Source organism: Pygocentrus nattereri, chromosome 5 (assembly GCF_015220715.1).
Source record: "Pygocentrus nattereri isolate fPygNat1 chromosome 5, fPygNat1.pri, whole genome shotgun sequence".
Lineage (NCBI taxonomy): Eukaryota > Metazoa > Chordata > Actinopteri > Characiformes > Serrasalmidae > Pygocentrus > Pygocentrus nattereri.
The window spans coordinates 6,688,695-6,715,862 of NC_051215.1; the positions used below are offsets into that span (position 1 = coordinate 6,688,695).

At 39.5% G+C, this 27,168-nt stretch overlaps 1 protein-coding gene across 1 annotated transcript in view; it reads right to left on the reverse strand.

Annotated features, from left to right (window-relative positions):
- The window catches only part of atrnl1a (attractin-like 1a), a 383,555-nt gene that overhangs the window by 198,941 nt on the left and 157,446 nt on the right, over window positions 1-27,168 (reverse strand). The window contains exons 22-24 of the mRNA XM_037538727.1: window positions 13,236-13,330; window positions 12,601-12,679; window positions 10,010-10,167 (exon numbers count right to left, since the gene is read on the reverse strand). Coding sequence (XP_037394624.1) covers window positions 10,010-10,167; window positions 12,601-12,679; window positions 13,236-13,330 — 332 coding nt within the window. The remainder of the gene's footprint in view (window positions 1-10,009; window positions 10,168-12,600; window positions 12,680-13,235; window positions 13,331-27,168) is intronic.

Sequence of the window (27,168 nt, forward strand, 5' to 3'; positions counted from 1 at the left end):
TTTGAAAAAAGCTGAATTTCATTTAATTGAGTGTGACTCAGAAGAACACAAATTAAGTCATTTTTGCCAGAACAGAAACAAATTAAGCATTCTCCAGTCACCAAACACAGATAGCTGACTATAAATACAAACAAGCCTACTATTGCGTGCAGGGGAAAACAGTTACCAACTGAGAAGATGCGCAGCAATCGAGGGGGAAGATGAAGGGTCATGGGGACAGAGTTAATCTAATCCTATTCCCCAAGAACGGCGCTGGGCTGAAGTCATTAGGGGCCGAGCTTGGGCAGCAGGGGTTGTGTTCCAGAAGCGGAAAGAAACCTGATAATCAGATGATGGATTCCTAGATTTTCAGAGGCTAATGATCAGACTACATGCATATGTACACAGAAGCACAACTGAAAGTTTAGCTGCCAATACACAAGTGAACACACAGTGGGGTAAAAAAGTATTTAGTCAGCCACTGATTGTGCAAGTTCTCCTACTTAGAAAGATGAGAGAGGTCTGTAATTTTCATCATAGGTTCACTTCAACTATGAGAGACAATATGAGAAAAAAAATCCAGGAAATCACATTGTAGGATTTTTAAAGAATTTATTTGTAAATTATGGTGGAAAATAATTATTTGGTCACCCACAAACAAGCAAGATTTCTGGCTCTCACAGACCTGATACTTCTTCTTTAAGAAGCTCTTCTCTCCTCCACTCGTTACCTGTATCAATGGCACCTGTTTGACCTCGTTATCTGTATAAAAGACACCTGTCCACAGCCTCAAACAGTCAGACTCCAAACTCAACCACGGCCAAGACCAAAGAGCTGTCGAAGGACACCAGGAAGAAAATTGCAGACCTGCACCAGGCTGGGAAGAGTCAATCTACAATAGGCAAGCAGGTTGGTGTGAATAAATCAACTGTGGGAGCAATTGTAAGAAAATGGAAGACATACAAGACCATTGATAATCTCCCTTGATCTGGGGCCCCATGCAAGATCTCATCCCGTGGGGTCAAAATGATCATGAGAACGGTGAACAAAAATCCCAGAACTCCACGGAGGGACCTGATGAATGACCTGCAGAGAGCTGGGACCAAAGTAACAAAGGCTACCATCACTAACACGCTACGCTGAGAGGGACTCAAATCCTGCAGTGCCAGGCGTGTCCCCCTGCTTAAGCCAGTACATGTCCAGGCCTGTCTGAAGTTTGCCAGAGAGCATATGGATGATCCAGAAGAGGATTGGGAGAATATCATGTGGTCAGATGAAATCAAAATAGAACTTTTTGGTAAAAACTCAACTCGTCATGTTTGGAGGAAGAAGAATGCTGAGTTGCATCCCAAGAACACCATACCTACTATGAAGCATGGGGGTGGAAACATCATGCTTTGGGGCTGTTTGTCTGCAAAGGGGACAGGACGACTGATCCGTGTTGAGGGAAGAATGAACGGGGCCATGTATCGTGAGATTTTAAGCCAAAACCTCTTTCCATCAGCGAGAGCATTGAAGATGGAACGTGGCTGGGTCTTCCAGCATGACAATGATCCCAAACGCACTGCTCAGGCAACGAAGGAGTGGCTCCGTAAAGGGCATTTCAAGGTCCTGGAGTGGCCTAGCCAGTCTCCAGACCTCAACCCCATAGAAAATTTGTGGAGGGAATTGAAAGTCCATGTTGCCCAGCGACAGCCCCAAAACATCACTGCTCTAGAGGAGATCTGCATGGAGGAATGGGCCAAAATACGAGCTACAGTGTGTGCAAAAGTGGTGAAGACTTGCAGGAAACGTTTGACCTCTGTCACTGCCAACAAAGGTTATGTCACAAAGTATTGAGTTGAACTTTTTTTATTGACAATACTTGTTTTTCACCATAATATATAAATAAATTCTTAAAAATCCTACAATGTGATTTCCTGGATTTTTTTTTCTCATTTTGTCTCTCATAGTTGAAGTGTACCTACGATGAAAATTACAGACCTCTCTCACCTTTCTAAGTAGGAGAACTTGCACAATCATTGGCTGACTAAATACTTTTTTGCCCCACTGTATGCAACTTACGAAGCCCCTCATTTTTGTCTCATCCTCATCTTACCCAAAATCTTGCCGGTGATACAGTCAGAGACTTTATGCAATGCAGCATTATTTCCTTCAGCCTGATCATCGATGTTCTCACCATAATACCTCTGTGAATCCCTGTGGCATCAACCAGTCCTGTAGGTCAGGGATTGGCCAACTGTGGCTTCTCTTTTACTGCCCTGTTATGGCTCCACAGCAGAATTAGATATTTACTTAATAGTAAAGTCATCCTCCTTTGAAGTAAAACAAAGCTCTGCTGATCATTCAACACAATTTGAACAATAAATGGTCTTAATAAATGGTCTTAAACACTGGAGTTAATGTTAATTCACCCTTTGAACTCTGAAGATCAGTGCACAAGCTGCTGGTCTCCACAGCAGTGCAGACAACAATCTCGCCTAGCTAGTAGATGCGAACATCAATACTTTGGAGACGAATAGACTTCTTTGCATTTACAAGTCGCAAAGCTGAGGTCAGCTTCTTGTTCGAAATGTCCAGTTTCACCTTAAATGGTGCCACAGTTACATTCTGGCACCTCAGGCACGGTTTAAGGTGGAACGGGAAAATCTGAATAAGAAGCTAAGAAGCTGACGAATGCGAAGCGACTTCAGTCTCATAAAAAAATCAATTGTTAAAAAAACATTTTACAAGAAACTATTCTACTTTTATAGAAATGTTTCCTGCCAGAGATGCTATAAACGCTGCTATAGCTAAGCTAAAGCTTAACGCAGAGCAAACTAAGTCTGTTTTCATTTATATTGTATTTATATCTTGTACTAGTACATCAGCACATACTGAGACATATTTACAGCCAAGACAGTAAAACGGATATAAAATGTTTTGGCTCCCAAGATGGTTTGATTTTTGTTGAATGGACAAAATGGCTCTTCCTATTATTTGGGTGCTGACCCCGGCTGTAGGTTAGTAAATAGAACCAAGCTTGCAGTAGTTTTACCTCGGTGTTGTTAGAAAAAAAGGAGTCAAACTGAAGTAAGTTAGTTGCAGATGCAGACAGCCAGGTAGCCACTGTGCTAACTGTAATAAGTTTTAAATTGTTGTCCTCCTCATCTGATGAGCCATTTCTGTTGTTTGAGCTCCATTGTCTCTACGGTAATAATGATTTAAATATTACTACAGTCACTACAGTTGCTACAAATATGTGGCTGCATTAAGAGATTCGGCTTCCTGGCAGTGCTGTTATCTGCCTGATTTCCTTCTTCATTCACCAGTTAATGGTAAAAACTTTTCAAAACATCCGCCCCCAAAAATCTTCTCAAAAGTTCCTCCCATCTTCAAGACCCAACATTAAGAATGGGTCAGCATGTGGAATTGCAGCTTTCTGTGTGCTACTGTTTCTTATCACTGTACATAAGAAGCTCTATGCTGCCTTTACAGTTGGAGGCACGGTGACAGTTTCTGAGTAAGACATTCAGAACGCAATTCATGTGTTTTCTTCTTACTCAGGATTTAGTTTTATAACACTATTAACATACAGACTTGACTTTATACTCTGTTTGATAAAGAGTGAGAGAGGAAGACAGACACAAACTTACTCAAAAAAATCTGACCCAACCAAATTCTAAAAACCCAAAAACACAATAATGTCATCTACTGTGCTCAACCAACAACAGAAAAACACAAACTTCAAAGTTATTTGGCCAGAAAATGAGATTATTAGCAAGTTAACATCAATTTAAAAGAGGAAACTGAGGAAAACCTTGAGGATGTTCAGACTCAGTGAGCCCAGATTGTGGTCACACTGTGAGCCTGCAGTGGTGAAGAAAGAGCTGCACTTTCTAAGTGTCCTCAGTGTGATTCTATTAGAAATATATTCTATAAGAAAGTGAGCAGCGTCTCCCCCGAGTCTCTACACCGCAGTAACAGTGAGAAACTAAAACTCCACTACGCTAAAACTCCCGGACATATTAGGAGAGAAGAGTGAGCTGATCATATACGCAGCAAGATTTGTGACAGTCTGTCACAACCTGAGGGACAACCAGAGAACCAAACCATCAAATTACTGCTGATTATTAACTGATGAGTATTCATTTGGAAACTCTATGGAAACATTTTTACCCTTTTCTTTTACTTGACTATTATTAATCTTATAAATATCCTATAAACAGTGTTTTATTCTAACCTATATCTGTTGTCTTTATTTTTATTGTTTTCTGTAATATATAAGTTTGTTACACTCATGCAAATAAAGCAGTGCTGAACTGAACTGAAAGAGAGGAAGACAGTAAGACAGATAGATGAGAGGCAGAGAGCAAGAAAGAGAGGGAGAGAAAGGGCAAGAAAGACAGATGAACAGAGAGAGAAAGACAGAGGAAGAGCAAAGGAGAGAGGAAGATAAAAGAAAGACAGAAAGAGAGTAAGAGACAGAAGAAAACAGGAAGAAGGGAACAGAAAGAGAAAGACAGAGAGAGAGAGACCAAGAGAGGGGAAGAGAAGGAGAAAGAGGAAGACAGCGAGAGAGAGAAAGATAGAGAGAGAGATGGAGAGAGAGAAAAAGGCAGAGAAAGAAAGATGGAAAAGCAAGAACAAGAACAAGAGACAGAAAGATAGAAAGATTAAGACAGAGAAAGAGACAGAGAGGAAGAAAGGAAAAGAGTGAGAGAGAAAGACAGAGAGGGAGAATTAGAGAAAGGGAGAGAAGAGAGAGAGAGAGAGGCTGTTGGTCAGATTTCTGAAAGACAGCAATCTTCCTGTGTCAGCAATTTTACACAGACACTGCAACTCAAGACCACAACCCCCAAATATATGTGTGTGTTTGTGTGTGTGTGTGTGTGTGTGTGTGTGTGTGTGTGTGTGTGAGAGAGAGAGAGAGAGAGACAGAGGAAGAGGACATGTGGTCATGGCAGTCCTGACCTAAGCTATTAACCTATATAAGTAGAAACCTCTTCAGTCTCAATGGAAGAAATGAGCCAATTTAAAGCTACTCTGCAGCTCTTCTATACGAGATAAATCTGCGCATAATAACATACATACCTCATATTGACATAATCGCATACTAGATCTGACACAATCATGAAACAAAACTGCCATAAAATGACTGTGATTAATAATTGAACCAAAAAAGTCTTTTTGTACATTCTACACAGCTTTTAGACTGAAGTCCTAAAGTGTAGTGCACACCTCATGACTTAATCCTAACCAAAAACAGAGGAAATCTCACACTATATCAGTCTCTAACCAAATTTACTGCATTTTATCATGAGGGCACATGTAACAAAGCAAAAGGAGAACATCACATATGCAATGAGTCTCAGCTACAAAAAAACCCCCAAATCTCCCCCGTTAGCTAAACTGGACTTGTCTGTGGTTTTGTGCATAAACAAGAATTGAAAATGCAAAGAGGGGACTAGTGTGTTGAATAAACACAGATATCACAGTGAGAGCTGGAGAAATGGGTTACTATAAACCGGCAGCTGAGATGAAATTGTACATATTACGAGGGGGCACCCCAATGACGCAATTTTAAACACGGAATGCACCGCGCCTTGTTTTTAGACAGTAGTAGGATCTGCTAGTTAACACGTCTGATTGACAGGGGAATGGACAAGTTAACACGTCTGATTGACAGGGGAATGGACAAGTTAACATGTCTGATTGACAGGGGAATGGACAAGTTAACACGTCTGATTGACAGGGGAATGGACAAGTTAACATGTCTGATTGACAGGGGAATGGACAAGTTAACACGTCTGATTGACAGGGGAATGGACAAGTTAACACGTCTGATTGACAGGGGAATGGACAAGTTAACACGTCTGATTGACAGGGGAATGGACAAGTTAACACGTCTGATTGACAGGGGAATGGACAAGTTAACACGTCTGATTGACAGGGGAATGGACAAGTTAACACGTCTGATTGACAGGGGAATGGACAAGTTAACACGTCTGATTGACAGGGGAATGGACAAGTTAACACGTCTGATTGACAGGGGAATGGACAAGTTAACACGTCTGATTGACAGGGGAATGGACAAGTTAACACGTCTGATTGACAGGGGAATGGACAAGTTAACACGTCTGATTGACGGGGGAATGGACAAGTTAACACGTCTGATTGACGGGGGAATGGACAAGTTAACACGTCTGATTGACGGAGGAATGGACAAGTTAACACATCTGATTGACGGAGGAATGGACAAGTTAACACATCTGATTGACAGGGGAATGGACAAGTTAACATGTCTGATTGACGGGGGAATGGACAAGTTAACACGTCTGATTGACAGGGGAATGGACAAGTTAACACGTCTGATTGACGGGGGAATGGACAAGTTAACACATCTGATTGACGGGGGAATGGACAAGTTAACACGTCTGATTGACAGGGGAATGGACAAGTTAACACGTCTGATTGACAGGGGAATGGACAAGTTAACACGTCTGATTGACAGGGGAATGGACAAGTTAACACGTCTGATTGACAGGGGAATGGACAAGTTAACACGTCTGATTGACAGGGGAATGGACAAGTTAACACGTCTGATTGACAGGGGAATGGACAAGTTAACACGCCTGATTGACAGGGGAATGGACAAGTTAACACGTCTGATTGACGGGGGAATGGACAAGTTAACACGTCTGATTGACGGGGGAATGGACAAGTTAACACGTCTGATTGACAGGGGAATGGACAAGTTAACACGTCTGATTGACAGGGGAATGGACAAGTTAACACGTCTGATTGACGGGGGAATGGACAAGATAACACGTCTGATTGACAGGGGAATGGACAAGTTAACACGTCTGATTGACAGGGGAATGGACAAGTTAACACGTCTGATTGACAGGGGAATGGACAAGTTAACACGTCTGATTGACAGGGGAATGGACAAGTTAACACGTCTGATTGACGGGGGAATGGACAAGATAACACGTCTGATTGACGGGGGAATGGACAAGTTAACACGTCTGATTGACAGGGGAATGGACAAGTTAACACGTCTGATTGACAGGGGAATGGACAAGTTAACACGTCTGATTGACAGGGGAATGGACAAGTTAACACGTCTGATTGACAGGGGAATGGACAAGTTAACATGCCTGATTGAAAAGTATGTTAACATATATATTCGAGAGAACACAAAAGAGGGAGAAGCAATACACATTTTACAAAAACCCTGAAAACACTTTTTTGATGTTCAGTTTGTGCCAAACACGTTTTCTGCCTTTTATTTACATGCAGTTCCCCTAACACAGTGGATGAAAACAAACCCAATTCACATTCTAGTTGCTGTTCATAAACACATGACTGTGAATGCTAATAACTGTGGTTATTACTCAAATAATTGCAACTGTGTAATTATGTAATAATCTGACATATAAATAAGCTCCCCGGACAAAAAATTAATCATGTTGTGTGTTTAAGGTGGCAGTAACTTCAGGCTCGCTGCGCAAGGATGATCTGGCTATACATACCTGCAGTGTGTGCGACAAGATTCATAGATTGAGAAAAGGTGGTACAGTGCAGTGAATGTCTCATTTAACGTGTGGAAAGCATCACAAAGCAGATGCTAATGACTGACAAAAAGGAGTGATTGTATTTAGGCATGCCAAAGGCCACAGCATGAAGGAAGTAGCTGAATTTCCAGGTGTACTGAAGCATACAGTCATACGGGTCTACCAGCAATGGCAAAATCCCAGTTTACAGGAAATTCTCATTAGAATTGGGGCCCGAAAGACAAAACTGAAGGATAGGGACCACCAGCGTGTTTCACAGCTTGTCAATAAAAATAGTTCCAGGCAAGAATTGCTTCTAGAAGTCAATGCAGGTTCTTCGCAACCAGCTGTTTTTCATGCTTGTGGAGGTATTACACACTATTAGGTATGTTTCAGTCACAGGTCAATAATTCTTTGTCTGGTGAGCTTACTACACTAAAGAACTCCTTCACTAACCCACTTAAAGTGTTCTCTCCAGTATCAGTCAGTATATATTTCAGTGCACCAGAGGTACTTTAATGAGGTATATCTTTCTTCACTCTGTGGTCAAGTAATGAAGCATTTCGCTCATAAATTCATTATCAATTCACTTGGATTTATATTTAACCTTTTGTAGACAGTGATCTCCAGTGATTACAGAATATCACTTAATATCAATTATTTTTCAATTGTAGCTCATTTACACAAGCAGAGAAATTCAGCCTGATGTGCTGATTCTAATCTTTCAATGTATACCATGTATTTGTAAGTGGAAGAGGAAATATATGTTAATCATGTCATCATTTAAATATTATTGCAAAGTGATGATATTTAAATGTCTTTAAACAATTATATAATAATTCATCAGTTATTACATTCAACCCTGGCAAGACACACCACACATTGAATAATTATGTAGTAATTATGTAGTAATTTGTGTAATTGTGTAAATACATTGAAACACCATAGCAAAATTATCAGACTTCTGAGTGTTATGTGGGGACGTATGAGGGATGGTACTTCATACACATGCAAGCAGTTATGGTCCTTCATCACTGTTTGAATTTCTACGAGGCATGATCAAGGGCAAGAGCAAAGCATTCTCAGGTTACTGAGTAAGCTATGGACAGTGCTGCCGGACTCATCATGGTAATTATGGACTCATGTTTCTATCTCATCTATATGTGATTCCAATATAACGGCATTAATGGGAACGATTCACAGCCGCAATCAATACGTGGATGACGCAAACAGGAAACAGCGTGATCACTTTCTGATATAAGCTACATCATCATCAAACTGAATACTTTGGGAAAGACAAATAATATGTGTGATTATCTGCACTGTGGAGCAGTTAAAAAATCACATCATCATTCTCTTAGTCCTTTGCTGTACATAAAGAGAAAGCCAACAATACTATCTTAAAAAATAAATATATAAATTTATCCACAGAGATATTGATTATTAGTTCACTATTCTATAAATTGCCATAACACACTGAAATAAACAATACCAGTCATACCAATTAAAGGAAGAAACATACTGATACCCAAAAATGACTCTTCTGTGGCTGTGAGTTTAAGCCTGGTTTTAAAAACAACATAAACAATTGCTCCCAAGCACTTCACCCATGAGTGACAAGAAATGCATTGTTCCTGGAACATTAAAGGAGCGTTGATACCGGATTCAGGTTTGCACATGAAACTGACCAAAATCTCATTGCAATTTTGACATTTTGTTGAAACGTAATCTTTAAATTATTAGACCATTTTTGTGTTTGTAAACAGAGATGATGTGTTTTGGGCTTAATTGGTGGCAGAAAGTACAGTAAATTGTTAGCTGTAGGACTAATATCTTATGCCCTCTATAACAGCGTATGTGAATATTATCAAGATCTCTTGTTTGCATTAATCTCAAGCTCTTTTTCTGCAGGTTAGGCCATGCTGCTGCAGCCAGATTGTGTTTTAAGGTTGAGCTGTATGTCAGGACGGGAAGGACAGACACAGCAAGCACATAAAAGGGCATCTTCGATGATGGTATTCTATAAAAATGAAGGTCATCTGATTTTCCATTCCTATTCTGGAATACAAGCAGCAAGACATTTTCTGTCATTATTCCGTGGATCTTGTCCGTTTCACTCCACTTGTTTCTGATGTTTTTCTAACACCACAATGCACGCCCAACTGCCATTGACATAACTGTGACGCCCACTCCAAATTCATCTATATTGCAGGTTTTCTGACTTTCTAGGGAATTTATTTTATTTTATTTTAATTTCTACATAACTAAATGGCTAAGATGTAAAGAAAGTCATTAATAGAAGTGTGATGTGAAACGATCCATTCTAGAAAAACTAGGAATGGGACGTATGAAGTTTTTAAGCCTCTAGGCTAACTAGCTAATTTGAAAGACAACAGATACATATCATGTTGAAGCACACTAGAGTATTCTTTTAAATATTTAAATATGTTTTTGAGTGAAAGCAGCCTTAAGGGATATGAGAGAGCTTGTACCTGGATTTTGATGGGCCATGAGAAGTTGCTGACGTAGACATAGAAGGTGATATTGGGGTTGGCACGGAAACCAAATCTCTCACAGGAGAAGGTGTTTTTGTAGTCTTTAATGCTGTTCTTGGACACGATGGGCAATTCTTCCCACAAGACTGTGCCAGCTGTGAGGACATAAAAAAGAGTGAAATTGCATATGCAGTTATGTTACAATTCCAAAATTCCTCCAAAATGCCATGTCCATTATTTGTCAGTATGACGTTTTACTTCATGAGAATCACTGGAGGTCCATGCATGACTAATACTAATCACAAGAGCTTAATTTTCATTAAAACCTACAATCTTTAAGTGGAAATTTTGTAACTGATAGCACAAAGCTTGTGAACTGTCTGTAGATCAGTTAGACCAGGGGTGTCCAATCGCAATCCTGGAGACCTACCACTCTGCAGAGTTTAGCTTCAACCATAACATACACCACAGCCAGCTATTCGGTGCTTAATTTGACTTCATGTACACACAATTTGTAACTACAAACAAATGTGCATTTGTGAGATCCTGCTGGTGTGGGTTTCATCTTTTTTCAATTATGCATATAACATCAACTTAAGTGCTAACAGCTCTTCAGACAATTTAATACAACTTTATAACAACTTTGTTTATCATTAAAATTATGAAATAATCTGGTGACACTTTATTTTAAGTGGATGAAACAAACACTCAACAGACTAACATGTCAAAAACATATGAGGGTTAGGGTTAGGTTTTGGATTGGGGTTAAGGTTAGGTTTAGGATTATGGCCAGGGCTAGTGTTAGGTAAGGTTGGTAAGATTAGCTTTTGCATAATGGAAGTAACATATTAACAAAACATCTACTTAATGTAAGTAATGTATCAACAGAACACCTTCAAGATATTTACTTCAGTGTATTCAGACGCTTCACCACTGCTACTTCACTGAAATGCTGTTGATGTGTTACTGACAATCTATTAAGAGTTTAATAATAATCTACAAAGGACTACTCCAACTAAAGTGTTAGCAGTAATCTTTGGGAAGGTACATTTTAATCAATTATTTTTATCAAATTCTTGGTTTTAATCAGGTAATTGTGATAGCCCTGAAGGACATAATGCAATACATTACTTTGACTGCAATTTACACTTCCAAATATGTCTGTTTTACCTTAGTTTCATAACAACTGCAGTTATACATTTAGCAAATCTTGTACAATTATAAGTTTAGCAGACACTCAGATCCACAGCGACTTACAAAGGAAGGTCAATATGGCATTAGGGGTCCTGCCCAAGGACTCATTGATATAGCAGTGACATTCCTGCCTAACTGGGGAGCCAACCAATTAATCCCCCACGCACAGGCCTTGGTTTTATTCACTATGCAATCCAAGCACTCCCACCATTGGCATCACTGACTGTGGTATACTTCATTTTAATTACACTAATGTAAATGTATTCTGTGTCCATTTGTGCAAAATTAAAGAAAAAAATGAAAAAATGAAGGAAGCTGTTTTTGTGCTGAAGAATATTTCGGCCCTGACCTGCCCTCCAGTGGATATAGCTCTTCAATCTCTAGAAAGACAAAAACAAAGATGCACCAAAGCTAAGCAGATTAGTGTCTGAGAAATGCAGCAGTGAGTAATAAAAGTGGTAATAAAATATTTTATTAAATAATAAAATATCTGTACTTTGACCTCTACGTATCCATCACCCGGTATATCAGGATACTATGTTGTACTGGTTTTTTCCTTCTGCCCCTATAATGTACTTCCCCAGCTCTAAAGGTATTCTTGCTCACAAATCAAGAGAATCAGATAACAGAGAGAAAGTGCTCTTTCCATGGCACAGGGCCAAAGAACATCTGAGTTGATAATGCTGACAATGCAGCTATCTCTGACCACCAGTAAATATACACTTCACTTAATCTACTTATGTTTCCTCAATTACCAATATAGTGGCCACACATTATTAACTACGAAAATAAAGAGTGGGAAACCGCCAACAGTTAACAGCAAAATAATTAATCATAATATATAATGTGCTTACCAATAGTCACTATTTGAAAAAAATCCAGCATTTATTGCTAACATAATGCATCTTAATAGTAACTGACTTCAAAGATGTGCAAAATAATGCTAGTGATTTTTCACCCAAATTGTCTTTTAAGACGCTATCAAATGTAATATTCTAATGACAAGTACTTGGAGACAGCTTAAGCAAAATTAGCCTGCTCGGTTTATCTGTGCCCAGAAGACATACTGTAATTGTTCTCACATATTCTCCAGCCCTGAAGTTCCTTCAGACTGAAACAAAATGAAAAATCTTGAGCTTAAGATATTACTTTTGCACAGGCAAAATATTTATCTTAATTGAAATCGCAAAAACACTTCACAAATGCCCTGACGGATGAATTCAAAATAGCTGAACTGTATTTTGTCAGAAGAGAATAATTTCTATTTTCCCCTTTTTGGTTCTTCATTTTTTTCAAAGACACCGTATTGCAAGAATTACAAATGAACAGCTGTGAGGACACACACACACACACACACACACACACACACACACACACACACACACACAAAGTACCTGCTGAGCCAAAGGACCATGTAATGTTGAGATTGAAGTTGTTTGATGCATTGATAAACATCTCCATGTTCTTGCTGAGCTATTGAAATAAATGGCAGAATCAGAGAAAAACGTATTAAACAAAAACCTTGTTAATACAATCCCAGCCAAAAACCTGCATTAATGACGTGGGTTTTAAAATGCTGTTCTATTTTATCCATATACACTGTTAAAAGCAAAAGTGCTAAAGTGGTTCTTTAGACTAATGTCACTAAAGAACCTTTTTGGGTTCCCTGAAGACCCTTGAGACCCTCAATGTATGGTTCTTTAAAGAACAGAGATGTGCACTTGTTAAGAACCTTTTTAAACTTTTTAGAGCCTTCACATAATTTAAACGTTCCAAATCAGCACCAACAAGTGTTTCCTAGAACCATATGCCCAAGAGAACGTCAAATTTAATAGCTATAGAGAAAATATGGTAATGTATATTAAATATACAAGCAGCTCGAATAGCTTCCAAGAAAAACTAATGAAAACCATATGGTACCACGCTGTGCTACACTGAACTCATAGAAGATGAAAGATGAAACAGATGAATAACAATAATAATTATTAACACTAATAATTATTGCTGAACAGCTGAAATAATAACTCACCTGATCTGGAGAGGCCATAAAGTTAATGGCTGTATATTGGTGATCATCTTCCTGCAGAAGACTGAAGGTGAAATGGTAGTCTACCAGAAGGTTATCTGGTTTTCAAAGAACAACAAGAAAACGACAAGAAGCATAAAAGTGTACATATTCAAAAGTTAATACTCCAATAGTCGTTGCTATAAGCACCTCACCATGTAACATAACACGCATCAAGTACAAGCTTTGCATTCAGAATAAGAAACAGTGACATGTCAGATATTTTGACATTTCACATCTGAATCAGCAGTTGAAGGTCAGCTTCTATCTCCATCCCTGAGACATTTGCTGATTAAAGCTTGCAGATGGAAAAGACAGGACTCGATTCTCCATCAGGTCAGTTTTCATGTTAGTTCCACTGACCTTTTATCAGCGAGTGCACTGACTTGCCCTTGACACATCTGCATGCACAGCTGAATATAACTGAATTCTGTGCATTATTTCACACTGTGTAGGATTTTAACTGAGCAAGCATACTGGGCTAACAGCAGTGAGAATGAAGAATACTGTTAATAAAAACTAGAGCTTAAGTGATGCCATATGCACATTCAGTATCATATCGCTGTTATTGGTAGAAAGCCTCGCATCTCCATTTTGGTCATTTTTCAGTTTACGTCATTTGAAAATATCTGTTACCCTTTACACTGTATGTAAATTTCATGATCAATGAGCTAAAAGAAATGCCCCAAAATTACTCTGATTCCACTGACTTACATTAAAAGTAAAGTATGTTTTTTTTCCTTCTCCTCTAAAGCTACCATTTTGGAGATACAAGGTTTTCTTCCGACAACAGTGATATGTTGGCTATAATTCTACAGAAAAGTGGACCTTCCCTGCAATTCTGACCTTAACAGACCTATGATATATTGTAATTTTGTAGTTGGTGAAATGCCCTAATAAGGACTCAAAGTCAAAATCAGCCCCAACTACAATGTAGCAGATTTCTCCTGTGTACATTTTCCTAAAATGTCAATGGGAAATCTAAAAAATGGTTATTAAGAACTGAAAATACAAATTTTGCTACATACATGCTACTAGCAAGCTAAAGGTTTAACAGTTTGATGAAGTTTTGGAACCTCTGGCCAAATGATACTCAGAAGTGAAAAGAACCTTATAATAATACTCAAACAGCAAACAGCTTTTATAAATAAAATGTTTAAAGTAGCAGCCAGCTTCCTTTCAGCTTCGGATTCTTGACTCAGTCAGATTTGCTGATATTTAGTGGAATCCATTCTTCCATCTACCCCTGTAATACTTCCATGAAATGTTGGCAAGGTGTTCCTTACATCAAATGCTGCTCCTTTTTCTCCAAACATACCTTTGGTGATCATGGCTGAAGAGTTTTTTGCTTCATCAGTCTGCAAGACTTGTTTCCAAAATATCTCTAGAGGTTTTTTTTGGAAATTTTAGATGTGGACGTTTGTGATGAAATTGCAGACAAGGTACTTTTGCATGAAATTGTATTACTGCAACACAATTCCACCTCCACATTTAACCCATCCGTGAAGTGAAACACCACATACACACTAGTGACCACACACACAAACTAGGGGGCAGTGAGCACACTTGCCCTGAGCAGTGGGCAGCCCTATCAACGTCGCCCGGGGAGCAATTAGGGTCAGTCATGGATTGTCGGCACTGGAGATCAAACCAGCAACCTTCCAGTCACAGGGCCGGTTCCCTAACCTCCAGCCCACGACTGCCCCAACGTTATTATATAACAAAACCATGTTATATCAAATATTATAAAATTAACATTATTATATAGCAAAACTAGTTCAATAAATTGTAGCCTACCATGGTTTGTAGCTAAAGCCACTTCCAAACTTGGCATAGCTTGCTGCTTATCATGAGGTACTGAGTGTTAGTCATCGCAAATTCCAACTACCTAAATCCATGTTTTGTTTTTAAACTCTAATAAGGTTAATCCCGCTCTTGCACGTACAGATATGCAAAGTGTGTCCTGTGAATAACGTCCCAATGATCACTAAATGGTTGATGTTTTTTATAAACATTCTTCTTTCAGTGTAAACTGGGTGGTCTTAATCTTGGGTAGCATTTATAAGACGTAGTAACTTCACCAATCACAGTACTTATGTAGTTCCTCCCACCTGTGTTGGAAAATTCCCAAGACGAAGCTAACAACCAAGTGAAAGCTAACCGAGCAAGCATAACAGCTATCAAGCTAGCTCATCCCTCCATCCATCCATTCATTCATTCAATCAGCCAGGATAGTTCTGCAAGGTTAGAAAAAGATTCTTTAGTAAAGACAGTAGTTCTATTTAGAACAATGAACAACCAGAGAACCATTTGCGTGCTTAAAGGGTTCTTTTCATGGTGAAATATTTCTTCAGATTGATGGAGAACATGTAGGTTCTACATTGCATCAAAAAGGGTTTTGCTACTGTTACAATGTCAAGCTTGTAACAATAGAAGAACCATCTACAACACATTCTTCATCAATCTGAAGAACCATTTCACCATGAAAAGAACCTGTTAAGCATGCAAATGGGTATTTGGTTGCTCACTGTTATATGTAGAACTATTGTCTTTACTAAAGAACTATTGAATAATATTTTTAAAGTGTGAACATTGTCAAAAACACCGTTTTAAGTTAAGAGGGGAAATTGAACCCAATAACACAGACTTTGTGAAATGCCTGTAGATGAGTTAGACAAATCAGAGGCTAACAATCCTCCATGCGTTGTGACATCACAACCACAGCTTATTGGCAGTTTGACTGTTCTGGGGTCAAGCCTGAAGCGAGAAAAGGTGGACATTCTGGTCTTCTTGCTCCAAATAAATCATGACTGAATCTCAATTTATAAAGAATAATTACAACTTAAATTGCAGTTGCAATATTATTTGGAAAAATCACAACTAGATGTTTTCCTTAAATTGTTCAGCCCTAGCTGGGAGTGTTGGATTAAAGGATGTCAAGCACATAGGCTCATTAGAACATGAGGACCATGCCCTATAATAACCGGTGTGCGTAGGCAAGCTCAGAACTCAGCTAAGTTACACAGAGAAAAACACAAAGATCAAGGCCAAAAAAAGAAGTAAAAGTAGGAGTTGTATTCAGTCCAAAGTTCATGGTTAAGAGTGGGCACAGCTTGAGTGGGAGTGGGCCAAAACAAAATTTGAGAGTCCATATGCTGACTCTGCAGAGGTGGAAGCCAAGCTGAAGTTGGAGTGAGCCAAGGCAGAAGACGACAGGTCCATATGAAGTCTCCGGGTCTCAGATAGGTATCATAGATCTTATTAGTGATAGTGTTTTTTATATTCAAACTTAGCTGGATGTTTAATACAGACTCAATTTCCACATTATTCTTCAAATAAACATGTTTAATATTTTACAGTGTATTCCCTGAGACTTTTAACAACCTAGATATCAAGACATTCAAGGAAAAATGTATGCAGAATAATGACAGGCTTTGAAACTCATAACCACAGAGAGAAGGGGCAATTTTTGAAAACGCTGTTTATTTTATCCCAAGAGGAATACAGCTCTGACCCAGGGCACGTCTAGGTGCTAAGAGCATGACACATCCTCAGAGATCTATTTAACCATTTTAAACCTCACCATTCTGACATAAAGCCCTGGTTTAAACCAGGTCCTTCAAAAGAATATTAGTGAGGAACAAAATCTATATGACAGCCCATTTCCACTGTGAAAAAGTCGTCGATTTTAATGAACCTAAGTATAGGCATAACTGTCCAGGACGAAGGTCTCCTGCCACGTTCCACAGAAGCCGTAAGTGACTCCGTTTGAGAAGTGAAAAGAGCAAGCGAGACGAAAGGAAATCGTGTCTGACAAATACTTTAACTGTGTTTTGTTCACCAGCCATGCAGAGTTAGCGGCATTAGCCCAGATCAGATCAAAGGCACCATCCCTCTCTCGCGCTTTTTTTTCCTCACGCTGTCTTTTTCTTGTTCTCGCCTCAAGCTGACAGCGTTGCTTTGTTTATCCCAAAAGGGTCTTCAGTAAACTTCAGAGAGTTTTTTCCTATCCCATAAAAGGGACACACAAGTAGAAGAAAATCCAAAGGGGGATTATAAGGGTTTTTCAGGGTGTTAAGTACAGTTGTTTATTGCTTTGGTTTATACTTGAAGGTAGCTCGCTGCCCACCCTTTAAGCCTTGCTGGGATCACATGTAAATGTATGCATATGTGTTCATTAATGTAAATGTGTTCATGCTAGTATGAGCCAGTGTTCATGAGTGGTGAAGGCTATATTTACACTCCAGGTATAAATGTGTGAGTATAAGTTCAAAAACTATTTCTCGCTTGTATACATACACCGATCAGCCATAACATTATCAACATCCTTGTTTCTGTGCTCATTGTCCATTTTATCAGCTCCACTTACTACATAGGTGCTTTGTAGTTCTACAGTTACAGACTGTAGTCCACCTGTTTCTCTGATACTTTGTTAGCCCCCCCTTTACCCTGTTCTTCAGTGCTCAGGACCCCCATGGACCCTCACAGAGCAGGTATTATTTAGGTGATGGATCATTCTCAGCACTGTAGTAACGCTGACGTGGTGGTTGTGTGTTAGTGTATGTTCCAATTAAATACCCAGCCAACAGCGTCATGTGGGCAGCATCCTGTGACCACTGATGAAGGACTAGAGGATGACCAACACAAACTGTGCTGCAGCAGATGAGCTGTCGTCTCTGACTTTACATCTACAAGGTGGACTGACAAGGTAGGAGTGTCTAACAGAGTGGACAGTGAGTGGACAGAGTGTTTAAAAACTCCAGCAGTGCTGCTGTGTCTGATCCACTCATACCAGAACATCACACACTAACAAACCACCACGTCAGTGCAGTGCTGAGAATGATCCACCACCCAAATAGTACCTGCTCTGTGAGGGACCATGGGATACGTAGAGTTGATAAAATGGACAATGAACGAAAAAAAAAATAGGTAGTCATGTGTATACATATATATATATATATGAAAATCACCAAATCAGACATTTAAGGGAAGCGTGATAAATATGCAACTGATATATTGTATGTCGATAACTGTAAAAATGTTATTATTATTATTATTGGCTTGAATTTGAAATTGTTTTATAGTAACAACTATTAATTGTGCATCAGCAGTTCAGCTCATATATGTATAAGATATCAGTATCAGTTACAATAAGGGGATAATCATATTGTCTAGAAACTCATATTGGTGCATCTCTAGACATTTTCTATTCTAATTTAGGCTTGCAATGTAAACACAGCCAAAGGGATCAATAGAATAGAATTTACAACCATTTTGTCACTGTGAAATTAGACCTCTGCATTTAACCCATCCATGCAGTGAAACACCCTCATACATGCACACTAGTGAACACACACTAGGGGGCAGTGAGCACACTTGTCCGGAGCAGTGGGCAGCCCTATCCACAGCACCCGGGGAGCAATTAGGGGTTAGGTGCCTCGCTCAAGGGCACTTCAGTCATGGACTATCAGCCGAGGGGATCAAACTGGCAACCTTCCGGTCACAGGGCCAGTTCCCTAACCTCCAGCACATGACTGCCCCACGGTGATTACTCACACTTGACACATGGCAAATTGCTGCTCTGTATTCCACCTGTCCCAAGATGACTGATGCTTGAAACTATTTAATTACAGGTGCAATCTGTAAATCAAATCCGCAGAGAAATCTTACTATACGGCAATCTAACTCAGACAAAACATGAAGATGATTACTAAACAAAATGACTTCTAAATGAAATTAGTTCTCCAGTTATTACACAACAAAGTACCAGCCAAATCACCTTTATCAGAGGTGAGACAGAAAAGCCTAGATCATTTTGATTTCCTCTGTCAACACTACAATTCTGTGAACAACCACTTTTGAACTCATTCATTCAAAAAGAGCAAGTAAATCTAAATATCAAGCTAAATATCAGAAAAGTCATATTAATACTCTCCAGCCTAAGGCATGCTTTCAGAACAAATGCCATTTTCGTAGTTTCATAGGTCGCAAATGAAAGAAAAGCATGGAGTCATCCCAGGCAAAATGGAGTCTGGGGATTTTATTTAATGTCTGCAACCACAAACTTTATTATCCCCAATTTAGACTACCTTCCTCTCTGTAATGAGAACAGAATAGATGGGAAAATGGGGAATTGCCTTTTTTCAGAGCCTGAAACACCCACAGAGCTGAAATAATAGATTGTTGTAAAATATATATTATCTCTCATGGACCATTGACTTTTTTAAGCTGAAATATAAAACATTAAATTATTTTTGCCGTCTGCATTCCCTGCATTTTCTAGGACAGACAAAGCATTGTAACAAGGTGGAATGAACTAGAGCAATAACAAGCTGTCTGGCTGCTCTGCTTGTCTGGTTGTACAAGGAAAGTAAAAGATTACTAGAGACATGATTGAAACTACAGGGATCATCGTAGACTAATATGCACATATGAAATGACCAATAACCCTGTAAAATCTTAAAGAGAGCATGATATCTTTGGTTTCTCAGCAGGGCTGTACCAAGCATGAGAACTCTGTACCAATGTTCTTGACACGCTACGCTACCCAGACTGACTTTAACTTCTTGAGATGTACAGGTATGTAACACATACTGTAGGCTTACATATGACATTGTTATGATAAAATGTGAGGGTTTGTGATGGTAAATAACAGGTAACGCTTGTAAAACGCAAACTTCGTAATTCGTACGAGGTGTCAGATGCGAGCAGAGTTGGCTGTTGGTTCAAATGTTTAATAAAGGAAGAAACCAGTGGTGGAATCCAGAAACATGCTAAGGTCAAACACAGGCATGCACAGGAAAGGCACAGACCAAGGGTCAGGCTGAATTTGTAAGAGAGAGAAAAAAGCAGTCATAAACTAGGAAAATCAACGACAACAAACAGCTCGGTATCACACAGCAGGCTGAAAAAATACTTCGCACAGAATCTAAGCTTTATACAAAATTTAACAGATCACATGGCAGAGATACAGGTGAAAGAATTCCGTAATCAGGAGAAGCTGAATGTGGACAGGTGGACTGTACAGAGTCTGGAGTCAGAGGACACTGAGAGCTGGAGCTTGCAACGGAGTGAGGAGCAGAGGTCTAAGTGGAGCCGGAGAGAGGTTCTTTAGTCTAGTCTCAGTAGCTCTGTTTAGTTACATTTGTGATCAACTAAGAAGTTGTACTATTGTATAAGTTCACTGTTAACTAGCTGTAACATCCCTGCTCTGTGTCTGCCTTAGTTTCCCTTCTCTCACTGTGTCTAGTCATGTGCTTCTGTTCATGTTTTCCTGCTCCTCCCTTGCTCTGCCCTTTCGTTACGACCCACACCCGTGTTGTAGCTGTGACCCCACCCTGTAATCATTAGCCCCAGGTGTGTCTTGCCACCCCACGGCCTACTTTATCCTTGTCGTGTATTATACTTATTGTTTTGTGTATTTCCTGGATGGTTTCTTGTCTTTGCTGTTTCCTCTGTTGAGTTTTTGAGCAGGTTTCTCGAAACTCTAACCTGGACTTTAATAAAGGAAACTCACACTTGCACCCTGCCTCCATACCTCCCTGGTTACACTGGCATATGGATGGCATAGTATCACATAACATAATTCAGAAATCAACAGGTCCACTAGGCTGTTTTATGTCTTGCATGAATTGTATTATGTATAACTGCATGAATGCCAAAAGCAGCGGCCCAAAATTCCTTAAAAAGTCTGGTTGCATTGACTTACGTTAAAAGTAAAGTATGTTTTTTCTATCTCCTGTACAGTTTTCATTGTGTAGATACATTTCCAGATAAATAAATAATTTAATTGTTCATAAAATAAAATTAAACAGGGTAAATGCAGTTTATAGAATAGTAATATCAATTTATGGAAGAGCAAAAGGTGCAACAATTATAAAACTTTTGATGTAATACACATACACTATGTGATGGAGGTCAACCTTGCAAAATGGACCTCACTAAAATTTTGATTCTAGTTATAGCTCTGTTTCTGAAATATCTTAAATGATAACAGACATTAAAACAAGTCTCAGCCAAGGTCTGCTGTGTGATTTAAAGTGCCAACATGGAAGAACATCTGGTATAGCACTCTCCTATTTCAATTATTAATTTTGCAAGGCTGCCTGTGATACAGCAAGAACTCGGCCCAAGACAGAAGGACTGAAGATCACTGGTTGTGAGCTACCAACAACTCTATCATGGCTGGATCCTGTGCTATAATGAACAATGTTTTCTGCATACATCTGAAATTCCTTCAGAAATTGACACAGGTACAAACAGAGCCTATATATGCATACTTAAGACGAGGAAATCGTAATCTGCCTTAATACTGACAATGACATGTACCTACATACTTTCCACTAATACTTTGCAACAATCTGATACCACTCAATAGAAAACTATTGTTCTCATAATTGTCAGTCTGTTGCTCCTACCATTCTCATGTGTTGGCAAGGCTGAACAGGTTTTATCTAGTGTATAGCAGTGGTTCCAGATCCTGATCCTGGAATCCCTGTTCTGCACGTTTTAGCATTTCTGCTGCCATAACACATCCAGTCCCACCTACGAAGGTCTTGAGCTTATTAGTTGGTTCAGGTGTGTTAGAACAGGACTGCAGAGCAGGGCTTGCTAGTCCAGGGCTGGGAACTAGTGCTGTGTTGTATTAAGTAAAAGCTAAAAGTTATGTACAAGTTTGAGAGTCTAAAATGAAATATGATCCTGAAACAACACAAAGCTCTATCATATATTAGGTATGCACATTAGGCATGAGTGATACATTATATTTCCAGAAGTATTCACTCACCCATCCAAATAATTGAATTCAGGTGTTCTAATCACTTTCGTGGCCACAGGTGCATGAAACCAAGCACCTAGGCCTGCAGACTGCTTCTATAAACATTAGTGAAAGGATGGGTCGCTCTCAGGAGCTCAGTGAATTCCAGCATGGTACCGTGATCGGACGCCACCTGTGGAACAAGTCCAGTCGTGAAATTTCCTCACTACTAAATATTCCACAGTCAACTGTCAGTGGGATTATAACAAAGTGGAAGCAATTGGGAACGACAGCAACTCAGCCACGAAGTGGTCAGCCATGTAAAATGACAGAGTGGGGTCAGCGGATGCTGAGGCGCATAGTGCGCAGAGGTCGCCAACTTTCTGCAGAGTCAATCACTACAGACCTCCAAACACCATGGGGCCTTCAGCTTAACTCAAGAACAGCATAGAGAGCTTCACAAAATGGGTTTCCATGACCGAGCAGCTGCACCAAAGCCTTACATCACCAAGTGCAATGCAAAGCATCAAATTCAGTGGTGTAAAGCACCACCACTGGACTCTAGAAAAGTGGAGACGTGTTCTCTGGAGTGACAAATCACTCTTCTCCATCTGGCAATCTGATGGATTACTCTGGGTTTGGCAGTTGCCAGGAGAACTATACTTGTCTGACTACATTGTGCCCAGTGTAAAGTTTGGTGGAGGGGGGATTATGGTGTGGGCTTGTTTTTTAGGAGTTGGGCTCGGCCCCTTAGTTCCAGTGAAAGGAACTCTTAATGCTTCAGCAAACAAAGATTCCTGTTCCTGGAATCCCTGTTCTGCACGTTTTAGCATTTCTGCTGCCATAACACATTCAGTCCCACCTACGAAGGTCTTGAGCTTATTAGTTGGTTCAGGTGTGTTAGAACAGGACTGCAGAGCAGGGCTTGCTAGTCCAGGGCTGGGAACTAGTGCTGTGTTGTATTAAGTAAAAGCTAAAAGTTATGTACAAGTTTGTGAGTCTAAAATGAAATATGATCCAACACAAAGCTCTATCATATATTAGGTATGCACATTAGGCATGAGTGATACATTATATTTCCAGAAGTATTCACTCACCCATCCAAATAATTGAATTCAGGTGTTCTAATCACTTTCGTGGCCACAGGTGCATGAAACCAAGCACCTAGGCCTGCAGACTGCTTCTATAAACATTAGTGAAAGGATGGGTCGCTCTCAGGAGCTCAGTGAATTCCAGCATGGTACCGTGATCGGACGCCACCTGTGGAACAAGTCCAGTCGTGAAATTTCCTCACTACTAAATATTCCACAGTCAACTGTCAGTGGGATTATAACAAAGTGGAAGCAATTGGGAACGACAGCAACTCAGCCACGAAGTGGTCAGCCATGTAAAATGACAGAGTGGGGTCAGCGGATGCTGAGGCGCATAGTGCGCAGAGGTCGCCAACTTTCTGCAGAGTCAATCACTACAGACCTCCAAACACCATGGGGCCTTCAGCTTAACTCAAGAACAGCATAGAGAGCTTCACAAAATGGGTTTCCATGACCGAGCAGCTGCACCAAAGCCTTACATCACCAAGTGCAATGCAAAGCATCAAATTCAGTGGTGTAAAGCACCACCACTGGACTCTAGAAAAGTGGAGACGTGTTCTCTGGAGTGACAAATCACTCTTCTCCATCTGGCAATCTGATGGATTACTCTGGGTTTGGCAGTTGCCAGGAGAACTATACTTGTCTGACTACATTGTGCCCAGTGTAAAGTTTGGTGGAGGGGGGATTATGGTGTGGGCTTGTTTTTTAGGAGTTGGGCTCGGCCCCTTAGTTCCAGTGAAAGGAACTCTTAATGCTTCAGCAAACAAAGATTTTGGACAATTTCATGCTCCCAACTTTGTGGGAACAGTTTGGGGACGGCCCCTTCCTGTTCGAACATGACTGTGCACCAGTGCACAAAGCAGGTCCATAAAGGCATGGATGAGCGAGTTTGGTGTGGAAAAACTTGACTTGCCATTCTACATTAAACACAGACATGTGAAGTGTGTAAAATACATATTAACATATATTTTATGTTGTAGCAATTTTATAGTGCCTTTTTGAGTACACTGTTTTCCATTTCTCACAACTGACTGAATAATACTCATCAGCCACCATCCATACTTGCATTCAGTGATGTATCGATGACTTCCAGAAAGCCTAGAGTGACATTTTCTCTCTCAAAACTGGTCTCACCCGTTGTAAATCAAAATGTGACTGGTTGATTCCACTGTCACTTCCACATTATGTTAGTTGTTAAGATGACACAACAGGACTTCAGTTCAGTTCAGCTTCAGGCAGGGTTCAGGCTTGCCTGTCATATGATGTTCAGGCATCCAAGCAGAGTGCTTGATTAGGTCTTGATGAGAGGCCTAAGGGGGTCTGGTGGTGGCCGGCTGGCTGACGGACACACTCTGTCTCTCATTAGAATGGGAATGTGTGTGTGTGTGTTGATGCTGATGCAGAGTGAGGGGCTTTGTTAAGAACTGCTCATTAACTTCACTGGACTTCCACTAGAGGAGATGTTTCATAACTGTCAGCATTTATTGTCTCATCTTATTATATCTATTGGCTAAATGAAAGAGTAGCCAATGTTTCATGCCCTCCAACAGAGCCTGGCTTAAAGCCTTCTTTTCATGCCAGAAAAACACAAATGACTGCAACGCTGGTGCAGTCCAGTATTGTTGTAGCATAATAAACTGCATGCAATGATCTATGAGGGAGGATTAGTGCAAGGAGAAGCAAGTTTCTGTAACAATTGACAGTGTGATAAGAATATGGGAAGAATCCTGGCTCAGCTCAACTCATGACTCCTTTCTTGCCAAAATCCTGTCATTGTTGAGACCTTCAAGGACTTTGCTTGTTTTAACTGTTAATGGCATCTTTTAAACTTGGGATCATGCCCACAACTTGAAGCATGCACAGTGTCAAACTATGACGAGGTCAGTCACACTGCAATTCAGATTCATGGACAGGTCAATTGGTACCCTAAAATAAACCTTTTTTTTGTATATTCGTGTTTCTATTCACAGGCCATCAGGCTGGTGAATATCTCACTTACTACCTCTTCCCCCCTCCCACCTTGAACTGGTATAACCTTGCACTCAACAACTGCACCTTACCTACACTGAACTGCTGCTACCTGTTACCTGCACAGAACACTACTGTTTACTGTTTACATCTGTTACCTGATGCACTTTATGAACAGCTGCTCTACATATTTGCACATTTGCACATCTAACTTGAATTTTATTTCAACTTTCATACTGTACATTTTTACTTTTAGTTTTTACTACTGCTTTTAGAGTTATTCTCATATTTTCTTTTTTTATTCTCTTAAGATTATATTTGGTGAATGGAGGAACAGCAAAGTAAGAATTTCATTGTACAGTGTAACTGTTCTGCTGTGCATATGACAATAAAACTCCTTCTAATTTATTCTCCAATAAAAGCACCCCTTGACCACAGATAAAGATCACCAACATCCATCCATCCATCCATCCATTTTCTAAGCCACTTCTCCGTCAGGGTAGATCACCAACATGACTTCTTCTATTCTATTTCTTTTCATTAACTATGCACTTTAATTGAGTGTTTTATTGAGTGATTTTTTTTATTTATTCTGCATATATATGGCATCATAATACACCATAGCATTGTTATTATTTTAACAATAAGTTTAAACTAAACAGTCATATACAAACATTTGAAAACTGATGGGTAGGTCACATGTTTTGTTGATTTTCTAAGTTAACACATCCTCTACATATAACAAACATAGATATTTTAATTCAAAATGGCTGTTTATGGCTGAGATTAGCATAATGGAGAAAAAATAAAACGCAAAATATACTTTTTGATACTTTTTTATAAAATAAACTTGGACATTTGTCCTGAATTCCTTCAGAAACACTGGCATCTGAATAGCTATAAAAAATGAAAAACTATATTTAGCAGCTTAGCTTACAATGAAATATAATAGAAATCTAACATTTTATTGAGGTTAAATTATTCAAATAAAATTAAATTTTTATTCAAAATCCACATTTCACCCCATTAAGCACCTGTGCCACAATTATTGGCACCCCTGTGTTTACAATTACTGTGCACCCTCACTCTGCTCAGATAATCTTATAATGCTGTCTGAGATGAGCGAACACATAAAAGGGGTCTGAGAACTACTAAATCTCTCCAGATCCTTTAGAGACCCTTGAGGTTTGGTCGGGGAGGGAAAATGGCCTCTGCTGAAGCTTGACTCTGTGAAACATTTCTGTATGGATTTGAGGGTATACTTGGGTCACAACCTACTTTTAGCCTAGTGGCAGAGGCAGCAAGATTTTCATCTAAAATCTCCAGGTATTTGCTGAGATCCCATCATGCCATGTATCCAAACAGGATTCCCAGGGCCTTTGAATCCTTTACAGATTAGGTTCGCTTCTGCATGACCTTGTCTCTTTTTACACTAAATGCACCTCTGGCATTTGCTATAAAAAACTTTCAGTGATGTCGAAATACTTTAGCTTGCTGGTAATGTATAATGAAAATGTAAAATATGGGGACATGTGTCAAATAGATGTTGTTTATAAAAAGGAGTGCCCATAATTGTGACATGCTGTTTCAAGCTGGTAAATATCAATTCTATTTTTCCATATCTTTTTATTTGTATCATTACCAATGGTCTATATGGTGTGTATGTGAATGGTCTATATGGTGTGTATGTGAATGGTCTATATGGTGTGTATGTGAATGGTCTATATGGTGTGTATGTGAATGGTCTATATGGTGTGTATGTGAATGGTCTATATGGTGTATATGTGAATGGTCTATATGGTGTATATGTGAATGGTCTATATGGTGTGTATGTGAATGGTCTATATGGTGTATATGTGAATGGTCTATATGGTGTGTATGTGAATGGTCTATATGGTGTATATGTGAATGGTCTATATGGTGTATATGTGAATGGTCTATATGGTGTGTATGTGAATGGTCTATATGGTGTGTATGTGAATGGTCTATATGGTGTATATGTGAATGGTCTATATGGTGTATATGTGAATGGTCTATATGGTGTGTATGTGAATGGTCTATATGGTGTGTATGTGAATGGTCT